Source organism: Culex quinquefasciatus, chromosome 1 (assembly GCF_015732765.1).
Source record: "Culex quinquefasciatus strain JHB chromosome 1, VPISU_Cqui_1.0_pri_paternal, whole genome shotgun sequence".
Taxonomy (NCBI): Eukaryota; Metazoa; Arthropoda; class Insecta; order Diptera; family Culicidae; genus Culex; species Culex quinquefasciatus.
In genome coordinates this window covers 49,978,724-49,994,915 of record NC_051861.1, presented here as the reverse complement: position 1 = coordinate 49,994,915, position 16,192 = coordinate 49,978,724, and the positions used below count along the sequence as shown (strand labels likewise).

Here is a 16,192-nt window from a genome sequence, read left to right as displayed (position 1 = left end):
AAAGGTCAGCCGTCTTGTTTTAGGGGTTGGTTCGTAAAAAATTGGGCACATTTGGTGTGGAGTGTTCGTTTCATGATAAGGGTCTTTGGGAGTGCAAGCTGTTACTGGTGGCGAAATAATGGTTTTAATTATAGTTTTATGAGTGCCGAAAATAGTTATTGTACCAGCGCACTAATATGAATTGAGCTTAGTGTTCTGATAAAGTTATTTTTGAGAACAAAATGTTAATGAAGTCACAGCCGTGAAGCCAATTTGTTTTTAATGTGGTATAATTTTTTTAGCATTTGTACTTCAACAATATATTCCAATCATTTTCGTTCAATTGTCAGATTATTCAGACTAAAACACTATGCAAATACCAAAAAAAATCAAATGGATATATCAATCGATTTGGTATCTTTTTAAAGTTGCGTTTATCCGAACGATTCTCACCACTTTTTAGAAAAAAAATTAATAAACGGTAGCATGTATTTATTCAGCAATTCCCCACGAAAACAGCATGATTCGAAAAAAAAGTTCTTTGATCTGGCTCAAAATTTTTCTGGGCGTTCCTTGGCCGAAATAATTAGACCCGTATTTTTTTGTTTGGCCATTAGGGTGACCTACGCCGTGTTAGGATGTGTGTGTGTGTGTGTGTGTGTGTGTGTGTGTGTGCAACCAACCAAACGGGACCACGCGGTCGCTTCTTACAAATTGAGTTGTTTCCATGTATTTTTAGATCTTCATTCTATACATACAAATAACTCGCATAGGCATTTGGAAGGTGTTAGCACTGCCGAGCATCGGTGACCCATTTCTACGCTGGCTAGCCGAGCGCGAGGTACTTCAGCTTTATCGACAAGCCCCGCCCTGAAGAACGTTTGGACCAATCGGATTCAAACGTTATTTAGAACTTCCGCGTATATGGTTGATAGTAACAGTATTCCTAATTCTAGTCATAGAGATCACCAAGTCGCGATGGCCTATTGGTTAGCATTTTTGCTTACCAATCCAAAGGACGGGAGATCGAACCCCGACTCGAGCGACTTTGATTTTTCGTTCATGTTCAGAGTTTCAAGATTTATATTTCCTATACTTTCTCGTTGGGAGCAGATGGGAATCGAACCCAGGACCATTCGCATACAAAGCGAACACCGTAACCAGTCAGCCACGGCCGCTCCTGGGTGAACTACGCCGTGTTAGGATGGTCCAAAAAATGGCAATTTTCGTCGATTTTCGCAAAAACCAAAGTTCAAAAAATCATATCTCCGTGCCATTTCATCCGATTTTAGCTGTATTAGGTGCAAAAGAAAGGTGATTAGTTTAGCTATTTTGGAAAAATAGTAAGAAGTTCCAAAAATCTAGCTTTACATTTGAAAAGGTCGTATGAAAAATTAAAATGCTGTTTTGAAGGTTTCGGGACCAAAGAGCCTATGTCTGAAAATATTTTTATCAGATTCCTCGGAAAATTTTCAATGATAAATCGAAAAATGGTGAAGTTATGTTTTAATACAATGAGATACGATTTTTTGAAAATAAAAACTGGGTTTTTTTACGCGCCACGCGCAAACATGAAAAAATGAGGAAAACAAGAAAAAATCGACTTTTTTTACTAAAACTGCGATAACTTGAAAATTTCAGCGATGACCTATACATGTTAGGGTACCATTTTTTGAAATTGAAATACGCAATTTTTGGTAACCTAACATGTATAGGTCATGGCTGAAATTTTTAAGTTATCGCAGTTTTAGTGAAAAAAAGTCGATTTTTTCTTGTTTTCCTCATTTTCCCATTTTTGCGCGTGGCGCGTCGAAAACCCAAAAAATCGTATCTCATAGTATTGAAAACATAACATCACCATTTCTTGATATATCATGTAAAATTTTCCGAGAAATCTGTTAAAAATATTTTCAGACATAGGCTCTTTGGTCCGAGACCTTCAAATCAGCATTTTAGGTTTTCATACGACCTTTTCAAATGTTAAGCTAGATTTTTGGAACTTCTTACTATTTTTCCCAAATAGCCAAATTAATCACCTTTCTTTTGCGCCTAATACAGCTAAAATCGGATGAAATGGCACGGAGATATGATTTTTTGAAAAATTGGTTTTTGCGAAAATCGATGAAAATTGCCATTTTTGGACCACCCTAACACGGCGTAGGTCACCCTAATGGCCAAACAAAAAAATACGGGTCGAATTATTTCGGCAAAGGAACTCCCAGAAAAATTTTGAGCCCGATCGGAGAACTTTTTTTTTTCGGACCATGCTGTTTTCGTGAGGAATGGCTATTTATAGGCTTAGTGATTTTTCACGCTCGAAAATTGCAAATTTCACGGGGACCTCAATTTCTAAACACCAAATTTCACGCAAATTTCGCGGAACGTGAAAAAAGTTAAAAATAGCTCTGAAAATCTTATGTTAAAATCACAGAAACTGCTTTTTATGTTTCATTATATATTATTCAAATAAACTAAAAACAATATCAATAATTTTGAACCTGACACAAAAAAACATCTCCTAATTTTCCAAAAAGATTCCACCTGGTTTATGGGTGGGCTCTATATATAATATTTATTTTGAAACAAAGTGTAGGGTATGCGTATTCTCATTTATTGAATTATTTTTTTAAATATTCGACTAATATAGCTAAAAAGTTTTCGCTGATTTGCTTCAATTTATTCATGTCCAGCCAAAATGAGTTAAATAATTTGTATTTAAAAAAAAACATAAAGGTTTTCATCACTCCATTCCAAATTTAAATTTAAAAAAATTAAGCAAAATTAATATGTTTGTAACGAAATCGAAAATTCTATTCAAAATGAAAACAAAAACAAAAAAGTAGTATTGTATAAAATCATCTACCCAAATAATCAAATATCGTTAAAATCAAACAGGACTCAGAAAAATCTGATTTTTTAAAAGTTGATTTCAAAGATAAAAAATACTCTTCATTTAAATTTGAATAAAAACAAACCTGATTCTTTAAATGTCTTATAAAACTATACCTTTTAAATAAAACAGCAGTTAATTTTTTATTACAGCAGATGAAAATATTACTAAACTTAGTTAGTTTCTAAAAAACTGAAAAAATTGAGCAATTCTTCAAATTGTTCATATCAAGCTTTTCAATTGTAAACAAATAAAATTTACATAAATAGTCTGTATGGATGAAATATTTATTCTGTCGTTATTTTGAAAAAAATATTTGAGAAAATTGATAAATTTCACGACTTCACGCCGTCCACGAAATCGTCAAAAATCACTAACCCTATATTTGTAATTAAACAAGGGTATTCACTCGCTTAATTCTACAGCATTTCATAAGATTAATTTTACTCTTATTTGAGTTTGATAAATCATTTTGAGAAAAATCGTTATAGTTTCACACATACATAAAATTTCACGGGATTTCACGGAAAAAGCCAAATTTCACGGATTTCACGCTGTTCGCGAAATCGTGAAATTTCACTAACCCTAGCTATTTATATGTATTTATTTCCCAATAAAATATGTTGTTGCAGTAATTCGTATTTTTTCTATACCTAAAATCCATATGGTACACTTGCCCTACCTGAACGAGATTTTTTAAAAGATCTCAACAAAAATAACTTAAAGTTAAATCATACTTTATAACAGGTGCAAGTCATTGGTAGGGACACAACTGATCTAGAAAAAAAAAGTATTTTGTACTTTCCAAATATTATACGAAAACGAGGGTTTTGAAAAAAAAACTTTATTAAATCTTATGAGCATGAGCATGAGCATGAGCATGAGCATGAGCATGAGCATGGTTGACTGCCAATGAGCTGCTACTCCGTTATTGACAGATCAGCTGAAGTTAAACAATGAATCAAAAATGATCAGTGGGAGCCAACCATCCGTTCACTGTTTAACCTCTGAAGATCCCTACTTTATTAGTCAATACCGGCGCCCTCCCAAGAAGCCTGCAGTTCAACGAAAGGGAGGAATGTTAGTCCGATAGTTGAAGTTGCAGACTCATCAAGCACATAGTTTTTCGCTATATACTTGTTGATACCGCTTGAGACCGTTGAATCCACAGCATCTCCTTCAAGCATCACGTGATTATTTTTTTGGTTAGTAGGATAAGGTATTGGCTTTTCGATGCCTCCCGAGCTACGACGCTATGGGGAGGACTTTCATAACAGACCCGTCGGCGAGCCTTCCGAGCAACGATGCTATGGGAAGGTCTTTCTGGTTAACACACAAAATCACTCACACACAGTTATGTTGCTCCACTATTAACTCAACGATCCAAATTGTCAGTGCGTCTTTCGTTCATTACATAAAATTGGCTTTTTCACCGCAAAAAAATTAAACCTTATTCGAAAAATTTAAACACAATCCACCCGACGCCGTGCCTTCCGATCAACGATGATATAGGAAGGGCTTTGAAAATCACAAAACAATTAATTAAGTTTACAAAAGCACAAAAAACACCAATTACTCGACGAAAAAGACAAAAATAATTCAGTAAGGCAAGCGCGTGGCCTCACCGCCCGCAATCGACTGAAGCACTAAACACAATTAACACCCAGTCACGTTGGAACACAATTAATACGACAAACTCAACCGGCGGCGTGCCCTCCGATCAACGATGATAAAGGAAGGACTGGTATTATTATTACTAGCAAGAAACACACACAATTCACGACAAAAGGCACACAAAAAAAATCACTTTTCACTCCGAATATTTTTTACGACCACGCGCTCCCTTTACAAATTATGCACTAACCCCATACGAACAGCGACACAAAAGCACACCAAAAAATTAACCTGAATAATCACGACTTCGCGTCCCCACTTCCAGCGCACCAATGATGCTATTATTCGATTAGCACAATCACTCATCCCATACGAACAGCGACACAAAAGCACACCAAAAAAATTAACCTGAATAATCACGACTTCGCGTCCCCACTTCCAGCGCACCAATGATGCTATTATTCGATTAGCACAATCACTCATCCGATACGAACAGCGACACAAAAGCACACCAAAAAATTAACCTGAATAATCACGACTTCGCGTCCCCACTTCCACCGCACCAATGATGCTATTATTCGATTAGCACAATCACTCATCCGATACGAACAGCGACACAAAAGCACACCAAAAAATTAACCTGAATAATCACGACTTCGCGTCCCCACTTCCACCGCACCAATGATGCTATTATTCGATTAGCACAATCACTCATCCCATACGAACAGCGACACAAAAGCACACCAAAAAATTAACCTGAATAATCACGACTTCGCGTCCCCACTTCCAGCGCACCAATGATGCTATTATTCGATTAGCACAATCACTCATCCGATACGAACAGCGACACAAAAGCACACCAAAAAAATTAACCTGAATAATCACGACTTCGCGTCCCCACTTCCACCGCACCAATCACTTTATTAAATCTTATGCATCGTGGCGTTTAAGTCGTTTCGGCGGTTATGTGTTATTAGAATCAGATACAGCAGTTTTTCGGTAACTGGGCTAAGAACGTAGCCCAGTCACCGAATGCTGCTCGCTAACTGGGCTGAACGAAAAATTTCGAGGGGACCTCCGATCCATAATATTTTCCTGTTGAACATTAAAATTGATTAAATTAAAAGTTACTCAAATTAATGTATAATATATAACAAGATAACAAAAAGAAACAGGAAAATTTATGTTTTCAAAGTCTCTTTCTAATACCCGGGCAGACGGTAATAACAAAATTAATAATATTTCAATAACAAATCCTGTTAAAATAACAAAAAGTGTTATTATTTTATCCTGAAGTTCAACTTCAAGAAGAAAAAATAATAACAGTTTCTGATAAAATAACAAAATTTGGTATTGAATTGATATTATATTGAAAATGTTTAATAACACGCTGAGAAGAGGAAATGTTATACATTTCAAAAACTCTCCTAATAACAAAATTTGGTATTCGTTCGGTATACTGACTTAGAAATAAAATTACCATAAATCGCACAAATGGAAAAGTTTCTAAGTGTCCATAACACAATCTGTTATTATTTTTTCTTTTGTTAAATATGTTTAAATCTTTGGGAAGATTTTGTCTAATTTCGTCGGGGTCATTATTTTGGCCATGAAATGGGGTCCTTAAGCTAAAATTATTCTGAAAAGTTGAAATTTTGAAAGTTGATTTTTTTAATTATTTGATATACCCCCTAGAGGACTTTCTTTAAAATTGGCTAGAACTATGGGATAATTTTGACCAATTTTGTCTGGGTCATTATTTTGGCCATGAAATGGGGTCCTTAAGCTAAAATTATTCTAAAAAGTAGAAATTTTGAAAGTTGATTTTTTTTTAATTATTTGATATACCCCCTAAGGGACTATGCTAAAATTGGCTAGAACTATGGGATAATTTTGACCAATTTCGTCGGGTTCATTATTTTGGCCATGAAGTGGGGTCCTAAAGCTAAAATTATTCTAAAAAGTTGAAATTTTGAAAGTTGATTTTTTTTAATTATTTGATATACCCCCTAGAGGACTTTCTTTAAAATTGGCTAGAACTATGGAATAATTTTGACCAATTTCGTCAGGGTCATTATTTTGGCCATGAAATGGGGTCCTTAATCTAAAATTATTCTTAAAAGTTGAAATTTTGAAAGTTGATTTTTTTTTAATTTTGTTTTATTCCCTAACGGAATTGATTTATTTAATGAGAATTTTTGATGTGTGAATAACAAAAACTGTTATTATTTTCACAGAGCCAGGAAGTCGGAGCTGACGTTGAAGTTCGAGCTGGAGTGAGACCTCGGAGACTGCATCGGATTCAGCAAATTTTCAGCAACTTTTACTTGGAGTCGGAATCCGTGAAGTCGGGTATTTTTAGAGAGCTGAAGTCGTCGTTGACGTCATATCCTGCATCCAGAGTCGGAGTTGTCTTCAAAGTATGGATTCAAAGTCGCTTGGAGGTACCCGACTCTGCAGCCCTGACTAGTACAGAGGAGTTATGGCAACTGCAGGTTTATTTGCAAATTACAAATAAACCAAAACAATAACTTTTTTTGTTATGGAGACATACCAGTTCAATAACATTTTTGTTATTATGCTGCTCCACCTCTCCGCACAAAATAACAAATCTTGTTATTCCTTCATGATTCCTTCTGTGTTATTGGTTTGTTATTGCAATAACAACATAATAACAGTTTAAGTTATTCTTCGAACAAATCTTTGTTATTGATTTTTGTTATTTTAACAACTAATCCGATCATCCCAATAACATATTTCGATCTTCTCACAATATCAAAAACTGACCTTCCCAAGTTATTTCCGTCTGCTCGGGTAGCCCTTAATTGTTATTGCCAATATCTCAGAAGCTAATGGTTTAATTTTCAATGTTATAAAATGCCACAATTGTTATTTTTAGATGTTGAAAACAAGAATGACTTTTAATAAGTGCTTAATATTTAGTATTACGCCCTCAGCTTTCCTTTTTAAATTTAAATATATTATAATTTTTTTTCATGTGCATTCATTCAGTAAAAATATTATTGAATATCCAATCAGAATTGGTTTCTTTTCACCTCAATTTCAAATTCCAAACCCACATAGTAAAAAAATGGTAATGTTACATCTGGAAAGGGGTGCATCTTTTATGTCAGAAAAAAGGCAACTTAGCCTCTGAAAATGTGTAGTTTAACCACTTTTCTGGTGTAATGTGACCGAGCCACCGAGATTACTTACTGGTGTAATGCCACTTTTTTAGCCTAATTGAAGTAAAATTACTTCATAAAAGAGGTAATATTCAACCTAGCAAAAGTACATTTTCCAAATTTACACATTTTTTGCTGTGTAGAACTGGGCATCGGCATACGAGAGGATAAAGTGCACTGTTCGGTAGTAAAATGATACTGTGAACGGACGAATAGGATAAATCCCGAAATTACCGAAAGAACTTTACTCGTGGGTTCATGCTTAAACAAAGGGTCGATACCATGACTCGAACCCAAGACCTTCGGTTACTAAGTGGTGGTCATTTGTTCATATAAGGGAGCGTTGTTTTATTACGCAACGCAAAATATCGGATTTTTAGGCCACCTCCATACAAATTTTAAAAAATAGCACGGCCTCCGAACCCCTCCCCTCCTCCCATACATTTGCGTTACGTAATAAAAGAACGCTCCCTAAGCCACTCTTTGGGATGAACTGTTTCAATGAACGAATGAACACGATTTGTTGTTGTTGTAAGCGCGAGAGGTTTATACTCTCACCAAATAGTCCTTTCCTCTCGTTTCTTTTCAGGAGGACTATTCACTTGGTCTTTAGCTTTGGGTGCAGGATGGTACTTCATTGATAAAGTAATGTAATTTTCCAGGTGTAGGAGTCGTCTCCCTGGGTCCTGCCTTGGTGGAGTCGCTGGTAGGCGGTGGATGAAAGCTAGGTGTAAAAAGAGGTTTTGCAATTGCCTCAACAATCAAGCCTTTGGACACCTAGTTTCGAGTAGGAATCTCGCAATCGAGAACGCCAAGGCAATGCTGTAGAGCGAATAATTTGATTTGATTAATCAAGCCTGTAGAGAGGACAATTTGATATGATTTTTTTTTGTATTTCCTTCTTTAAGGTACCTCAATTTCAAATGGAAAAGTGGAAAACACTGAAATTATAGGTACTGATTACCATGATTTTTGTTACTGTTTTTTTTATCCAATTGTTATACCATAATTATTTAATGACAAAATAAAAGTAATTATTGTCCATGCCCAAATTAAACCATCACAGTTATTACTCCAGAAAATTTGAGGTTTGTTGATGGAAAAGCCGATTAAATATCGACATTCTGCCAGCAAATTGGCTTGATTGCGGCCCGCGGGTGCCATTTTCCACTCACTTCACTTCAGTTTGGTTCGTTCTCACGCTTGCGAACCGTGCGCTCCACAATCAATTAATGTAATTGCTCTTGAATATAAAATCATTAATTACGGTGGCGGGGAAAATCACAACCACCCCACACCCCATTCGGTATTCCACCGCGAGTGTCGTCTGTCTCAGCAAATTTTCATTTTTCCTGCTTCCCTAGTGGTTTTACTGTGGACCAAGATGGCTTACACCCATCGGTGTTTGGTGACAGTAATTAATTAAATTAGAAGTGCCGTTCCCTTTAGCAGGAGATTTATCGAAGGGGCTGACCATCGATAATGGCCCAGTTCTCTGGGGAGTATTTTTCTTAAAATTTTATGTTTGTTTTATATGTCTTTACCAGGATAATTGTAATATTGAAAATGCAGTTAGTAAAAAAAATGCCGGATTGTAAAATATTTGTTTCCTTTCCTGAATTTCATTGAATACTTTGGTAATTAGAGAACTTAACTTCTCAATGGTATTATTTTCTAGAGAACAACTAAGGGGTTAAAAGACGACCAGCTTTTTGCAGATAGATTGGTTTCATTCTATGATTTGAAAACGGTTCAAGCAAATCCGCCTCCTGATCCTAATGAGATGAGCGATATCATAAGAACGTTCAATGGATTTGGTGCGCGCGACCCACTTTCGGTGATTGGACTCTAAATTAACAAGGAACTCTTTGCGAAAAGATAAAGGCTTGTAATTAGATTTGAAACTTTAGAGTGGCGAAGAACTTGTCGCGTGCTGACAAACAAGTTTCGACCTTTTTCCGCGCTAATGACGGTCAGGTCAAGCTTCAAACGGCACATCCGAATGGACGCCATTGTAGTAGTATTGTGGTTCCAGAGATGATCCCTTAAAAGGGAGCCGGGTCGTGTCCAGCTAGCTAATTCCCCAGGTCATCTAGGGTAGCGAGAGCGGTGGTAACAATAACTGTTAGTTGAAAGCTTCCAGTAAAGGGTTGTGTCAAATTCAATTATCAGGACCCACAACCGAAACTGGCGCTTGTTTGGGTGGATCCAGTTTCCGATTAAATGGAACCGTTTTGGGTTGTCGAGTTATCCCTTGTCACCGTTTTAGGGTTTGTTGATTTTTGGGTAGACCGTCTAAATAATATGGTCAATTGTTTTGAACCATTTCTAGTTTTGGAAACTTGTAAGCAGATTTGCGACAACATAACGAAATATCATCATCTACTTTCAATTCTCTCTTTTTCGAATCAATCATTGCGGATTGACTATTAAATCAAAGTCACGCCTCACTTGTAGAAAGCCCCTTCAGAACACGCATCCAAATTCTGCCCCGTTTCACTTCTGATAACCTCCCCCACCCAAAAACAGCCCAACAAAGCGCGATAAGCGACAGGGGCTGGCATTCTTGGCTGGAAATTGTTGTTCCCGAAATAGCCACGGCCAGAGTCATAAAACATTTCCTCCCCGCAAGGCAAAACACGACCAGCCAAACCGCCCCGGTATGCCGACACAATAAGAAAACAAATGATGGTCGCAAACGAAACGAGCTTTCCGGCAGCTATAGTGGTGGTGGTTGTGGAAAGGTGGAAAAAGCTTAGGCTTCCGGTGTTACCCGTTATCGGGTTATTGAAGAGAGCTTGAATTGCGAAGGGGGCAGAGGTTTACTGAAACAAATATCGGAGGATTTTTTTGATTTGTAGCCTGATTTGGAATTCCAGAGATCCTGCTTAAATTAAGTAAGGCTTCATCCATAAAGAACGTCACGCTAAAATCAGCAAAAATTTACCCCCCTTCCCCCCTTTGTCACGCTTTTCCTATACTTACAACACGCAATGTACTTGCTCAGGCACCCCTCCCCCCTACAGTGTGACATATTTTATGGATGACGGCTGCGAGTAAAGAGTTTTTGAAAAAAATTATTAAAAATTGGGAAACCATTAAATGTTGACAGAAACCTAGTACTACATTTTGTTCAGAAACTCATGCCAAACAGTTTGCTACAAAAAGCTCATGAAAAGATGATTTCTATAAAAAGTTATATAACAATTACTATAAGAAAAATCAAAGAAGGGGCAAAACAAGTTTGTACACCTCTCGAAAAATTAACATAACTTAAGTTATTTGTTGACAAATTACCATAAATCCAGTCTCCCTACTCCAAATAGGCATCATTGACTGATTAAAAAATAATTTGGATTGAATATAAAGTTTACTAACTACTTAGTATAAATGTTTATATCATTGTGGAAATTCTATATAAAACTTATCTAAACTTAATTTTATAAACATTTAATGTAGCTTAATGTCAATAAATTACCATAAAATTTCTAAACAAGCATTTTGGAGTTAGTATAACACCGTTTAGGGGGTATTTGTATCGATAGAATAGATTTTTCTTTGGAATTTCCTACCGACCCGTCACCGTCATCGGAAAATCCGCCGGCATCCGAAACATTCCACTATTCACAAATCAACCCATGTGACATCGGAAAGAAAATTAAAATTTCCGATCTTTTGATACCCAAACATCTAGGTGTTTTATAAAACCATCGTTTTAAAATACCTCAGCAAAAAGTTAGTTTGATCCACTAGAACAAAAATCACGAAATTCATACATTTTTGGCAGGTTGCTCAAACGAAACCATAACAACGTTTTTACCTAGGTATTTAAAAACGTTGCTTTTATAGAAATCCTAGATGTATGGGTATCAAAAGATCGGAAATTTTATGCCCTTTCCGATGCCAAATAAGTTGACTTGTGAATCGTGGACCGGTTCGGATGCCGGCGTATTTTCCGACGACCTAATTCCGGGTTGGTACGAAATTTCAACGAAAAATCTATTCTATCGATACAAATACCCCCAAAACGGTGTTATACCCACTCCAAAATGTTCATTTAGCAATTCTATGTTTATATATTTACATTTAGATAAATTTAAACTTTGCAAAATGAAGTTACGATAAGTTTTATTTAGAATTTCCTGAATTATATAAACTTAAATACTAAATAGTTGGTAAACTTTATATTCAATCCAAATTCTATTCTATGATGTAAAATGTTGTGAGTTGGTAGAGAATTACCCATTAATAAAAGACACGATTAAATCAATTTTATATCCTTTTCGGTCGAACAAAGAGTCATTGTACTCAGAAAAATAAGCTTTTTTGTTGTGAACAATCATATCACAAATCTAAGGTTAATTTTAAGACCCAATTGTACAAAAGATGCCAGAGTTTTATTAAAATAATACCTTAATACCTTTCTTTCAAAATTGACTTTGAAGAAGAGAAGTTTACTTTTGTTATCTTTCTATTTCTGGGCTGTAACAGCTTTTTTATGTAAAGTTTGGCTCCTCAACTTTGTTTTTGTTTCATCAATAACCGTTATGGTATTAGCATTTGTTAACAAGGTTAATTTCACCTTTTCTGTTTAATGTTTCCTGGGTGTCTCGACCAAGTTTCCGGGAATTCGAGAGGCTTCAAAATGGCCGATTTCCCGGGAAATTTGTCTCAGTAATTCCGCTCGTCACTCTCTAATTGCACTCTCAAATAATTTTAGGTCCGTTGAAAAGTTTATCCGTAGAAAAATTTATAATTTTTTATTGAAATGATGTTTGAACAATTTCATTTAAACCTTTTAGCTTATTTTTTTAGTTTCCTGATTGTTTCTGTTTTTATGAATGCATACCTAACAATAAAAACATAGGTAATAAAAGATCGTTTGACTTACAAATTTTAGACTTAAATAGATAAATCACTGGAATTGGTCATTATAACGAAGTAATCACAAGGAAAATATTTTATTATAATCCATAGTCACCCCAACTGACAGTATGTCATATTTGACCAAGCTGACTGCACCAAGAAACTCAAACAGTTAGAAAGAAAAAAAAAAGATCCAATTCAGACTCAGACCATCAGTCGTTGTCGTCATGGTCGGACCCTAATAAAAATAAAAATATAAACAATCCGACTTTCGTTTATTATTCTTTGATAGCTGTTTTATTGCCTTCCAGTGAAATCGCGCCTCGCCGTATTAATTCAGCGAAGTAGATAGACACCTTCCTTCTTCAATATTTGGCATGGGGAGACTCTTTAAAAAGCTATGAGCTGTGTAAAGATAAGTTGAACTTTGACTACAGTGATTTTTGCGGCATCTTTTTATTCCTTTGTTTATATTGGATTATTTGGAATCGGTTCAGAAAATGATTTCTTTTCATCTTTTTACTAAACCCTCTTCAAGATTTGTCAGTTATAACGAAAACCAATCCTCATCATTTTTCCTTTGCTTCCTACAACATATGCATTGATTCATCCATTGTACCCAATACACAGGTAGTAGCAAAGGTGGGAAAGTAATGAAAAGCTCATTGAGATGCTTGCCATGTGCGCCCACACTGACTGGTTGGGGCGGCCTCGTTATAGCTCACAAATGAAACCGTTGATGCTCGTGAAGGGAATCGAGTAGGGGGACAGGGGGTAATATGCACCCCCTAAGGGAAAACTGTGATTTCTCAACCATAACAGCATTTCTGTAAAAGAATTTCTTTAGATGTTCATAAATAACTATTAGTTAACGTCATCCAAGTGAAAAAAGTCATTAAAAACCTCAAAATTGTTTAAAAATAACAGATTTCTAAAAATATTTTTGATTTCTTTCAAACAACCATGCGGGGCAATATGCACCGCAACATTGGGGCAAAATGCACTACAACAACGGGGCAAAATGCACCGCAACAATGGGGCAAAATGCACCGGGTAAAAGCAGTTTTCACTAGTCACCACTAGATGACACCGCTGTTTTTACAAAGGAACTTCACAGCAGTGCATTTTGCCCCGACCCCGCTTTTTGCAGAAAATTTAATTAAAAATGCATTTTTTGATGTTTTTGGACTCATCTATCTTCAGAATAATGAAGATTATGGCAAAAAATATATACCTCAACACTTAGAATAACAATAAATGCTTTTTTATTGCCCAAAAATCATAATGAAAGTTCAATGAAAATTAGATGAAAACACAACATTTTACAGTTTTGCAAATAACTTAAGCTGTTTTTATACCACGATGCTCAAATTTGTCCAGCATGGTTTAGCAGGGTTAAGCTTCCAATTTCTATGATTTTTCCCCCGGAAAATTCTTCCAAACACCGAGAAAAGCAAGGGGTGCATTTTGCCCCAGGGGTGCATATTACCCCCTCTCCCCCTAATTCGGAATAATGACTTTACGGGTGAGCTTTGGGATTTGCTCTGTAGGAGAAGGGTTATTTCGAGGGGAAATGGTTTCGCGAACAGATTTTTTTTTGTTAGAGAATGGAGATTACTTTCTTGCTTCAAGATTTTGATCCACGTCTTTTCCTTTCTTGCTCAGGTTCCAATGATTGTGCCTACGATCGTGAGCAACAATGACGACGATCTGCTGGTGCCGTCTTCGCCGCCGCGGCGTCTTAGCCGGAGCAGTATTGATCTGCGCGATCTAGAGTACAAGAACGAAGCGGCCAAGATCAAGAACTCGGACAGCGTCAGCTCGATCTTTCCGCTGCAGTACGAAAACAACCTGCGCTACTCGGGCAGTGAGCCGATCCACGTGAAGGAGAACCAACAGCGAAGAGCTTCGCGGAAGGAGAGCTTCAAGCAGATCAACTTTTTCCAGCCGTTCTTCTCGAGGAATAGCTTGCTAAAGTCGTACATCAAGAGTGGTAGCGCCACGGGTCAGAGCCTGAACAATAGCAATAATAGAGAGAATAGCTACTGCAACAACCGGACGGTTTCGGAGAAGAAGCTGAACAACAAAAACAAAGACAATCGATCGAATAACAATATAATTGACTTGATAAACGTGACTTCATCGCTCAACAAGGAGAGTGTTGTGACGGAGAAGGAGGTGAACACACACAAACGGCACCAGATAGCGGCCAGTGAGTCGGACTTTCTGACAATGATTCAAAAGCAACGATCGCAGAGGCTGGGCCTGGGAAAGAACAATGCCAGTGTGAAAAAGGCCAGTAACATAGACGGCCCGAGAGAGGACCAGCTGATTTATGCGCTGAGCGATTCAGATTTCACGGCTGCGTTCCAAGGGGATGAAAACATCATGAAGTGCTTCAAGAACCTCAAGGCTAGCACTGAACACAAGGATGGAATCTTCAAAATAACGCTTAACGGGGAGGTTGGATCCGCTCCTGCCGCCGCTGCCGGGATCAATGACACTCCGGATATTCTGATTGGATGCTTCGACCATGGTTTCAGCGGGACCAGACCGATGAGTCCGACCAGTCCGAAGGAGATTGTGTCCGCATGTGCAGAAGAGAACGTCCTTATCAAGTCATCCAATCTTAAAGTTGTGAATAGTAGTACGGCCAACGTAAATAGCACAGTTAGTGATAGTAATTTAAGCCACGCGGACGGTAGCTACGTGATAGATCTCATATCGGCCATTTCGTCGGCAGGTTCACCACCTCACTCGGCAGGTCTCCTCCCGGAGGCCATCTCACGGGAGAACGAACGACTCAAAAGCAATGAACGGATTGCGGTAGCCCAGCTGGACAGTCTAAAACCGGTGGTGAACCTCGGCGATACGGGCAGTCCTGTCAACGTACTGAGCGAAGCCTCCACCATATCACTGGACCTGGTGTCCACCGGTCCAAGCACAAAACTGCAAGTTCCTAGCACTGCTGTCACCGCGAACGCCATCGAAGACAGCGTCAACCCGGTGGACCATTCGGTGGACGCACAGCAGGTCATCAACAATCCAGACATCATAATCGAAAATATCCGGAACGATAGTTTGAACAACCAACAGCAGCCCATTTCGACGGCCACATCGACCTCGGTCGTAATGCCTCCGTCGATCATGACCCCGTCGCCGGTGCACCACCCCGGACTGCACCGGAAGCGACAATCGTCCACCGTAACCTACAATATCAACGTGATCAACTTTAGTGACAATCCGGACGACGACGGTGGAAGCTACCAAATGAACAACCGGAACGGCACTAATGGTGGAACCGGTTCCGGACCGGGTGCCGGTGGTCGATCCAACAGCTCAACGAGTAAGTATAACCCTGCTCAATGTCCCCTTTTGTCTCCCTATCTCTTTCTGTCTAACCTCTTGTACATTTCCGGTGTGTTTAGATGTGTGATCTTTCGTTTTTCAATTTTCTACCCAGATCGCGTGTTCACTGTGTATCACCCTAATTTCGATTAGCTTGTTGCATCCATATATCGGCATTCAAATCGATGTTTTTACTTACACCATTAAATCATCCTGCAGCAAGATGGTTCCTAGAATCTTTCTCAAGATCCATAATTATTTGTCCTTTTGTTGCCACGTTTTGCACCACACTCATTGTTTATTTAAATTT

General features: G+C 37.7%; 1 protein-coding gene across 10 annotated transcripts in view; it reads left to right on the top strand.

Moving 5' to 3' along the window:
* The window catches only part of LOC6047689, a 228,695-nt gene that overhangs the window by 189,242 nt on the left and 23,261 nt on the right, over positions 1 to 16,192 (top strand). For all 10 annotated transcript variants that reach the window (XM_038254492.1, XM_038254423.1, XM_038254465.1 and 7 more), the window contains one exon: positions 14,200 to 15,880. In XM_038254492.1, coding sequence (XP_038110420.1) covers positions 14,200 to 15,880 — 1,681 coding nt within the window. The remainder of the gene's footprint in view (positions 1 to 14,199; positions 15,881 to 16,192) is intronic.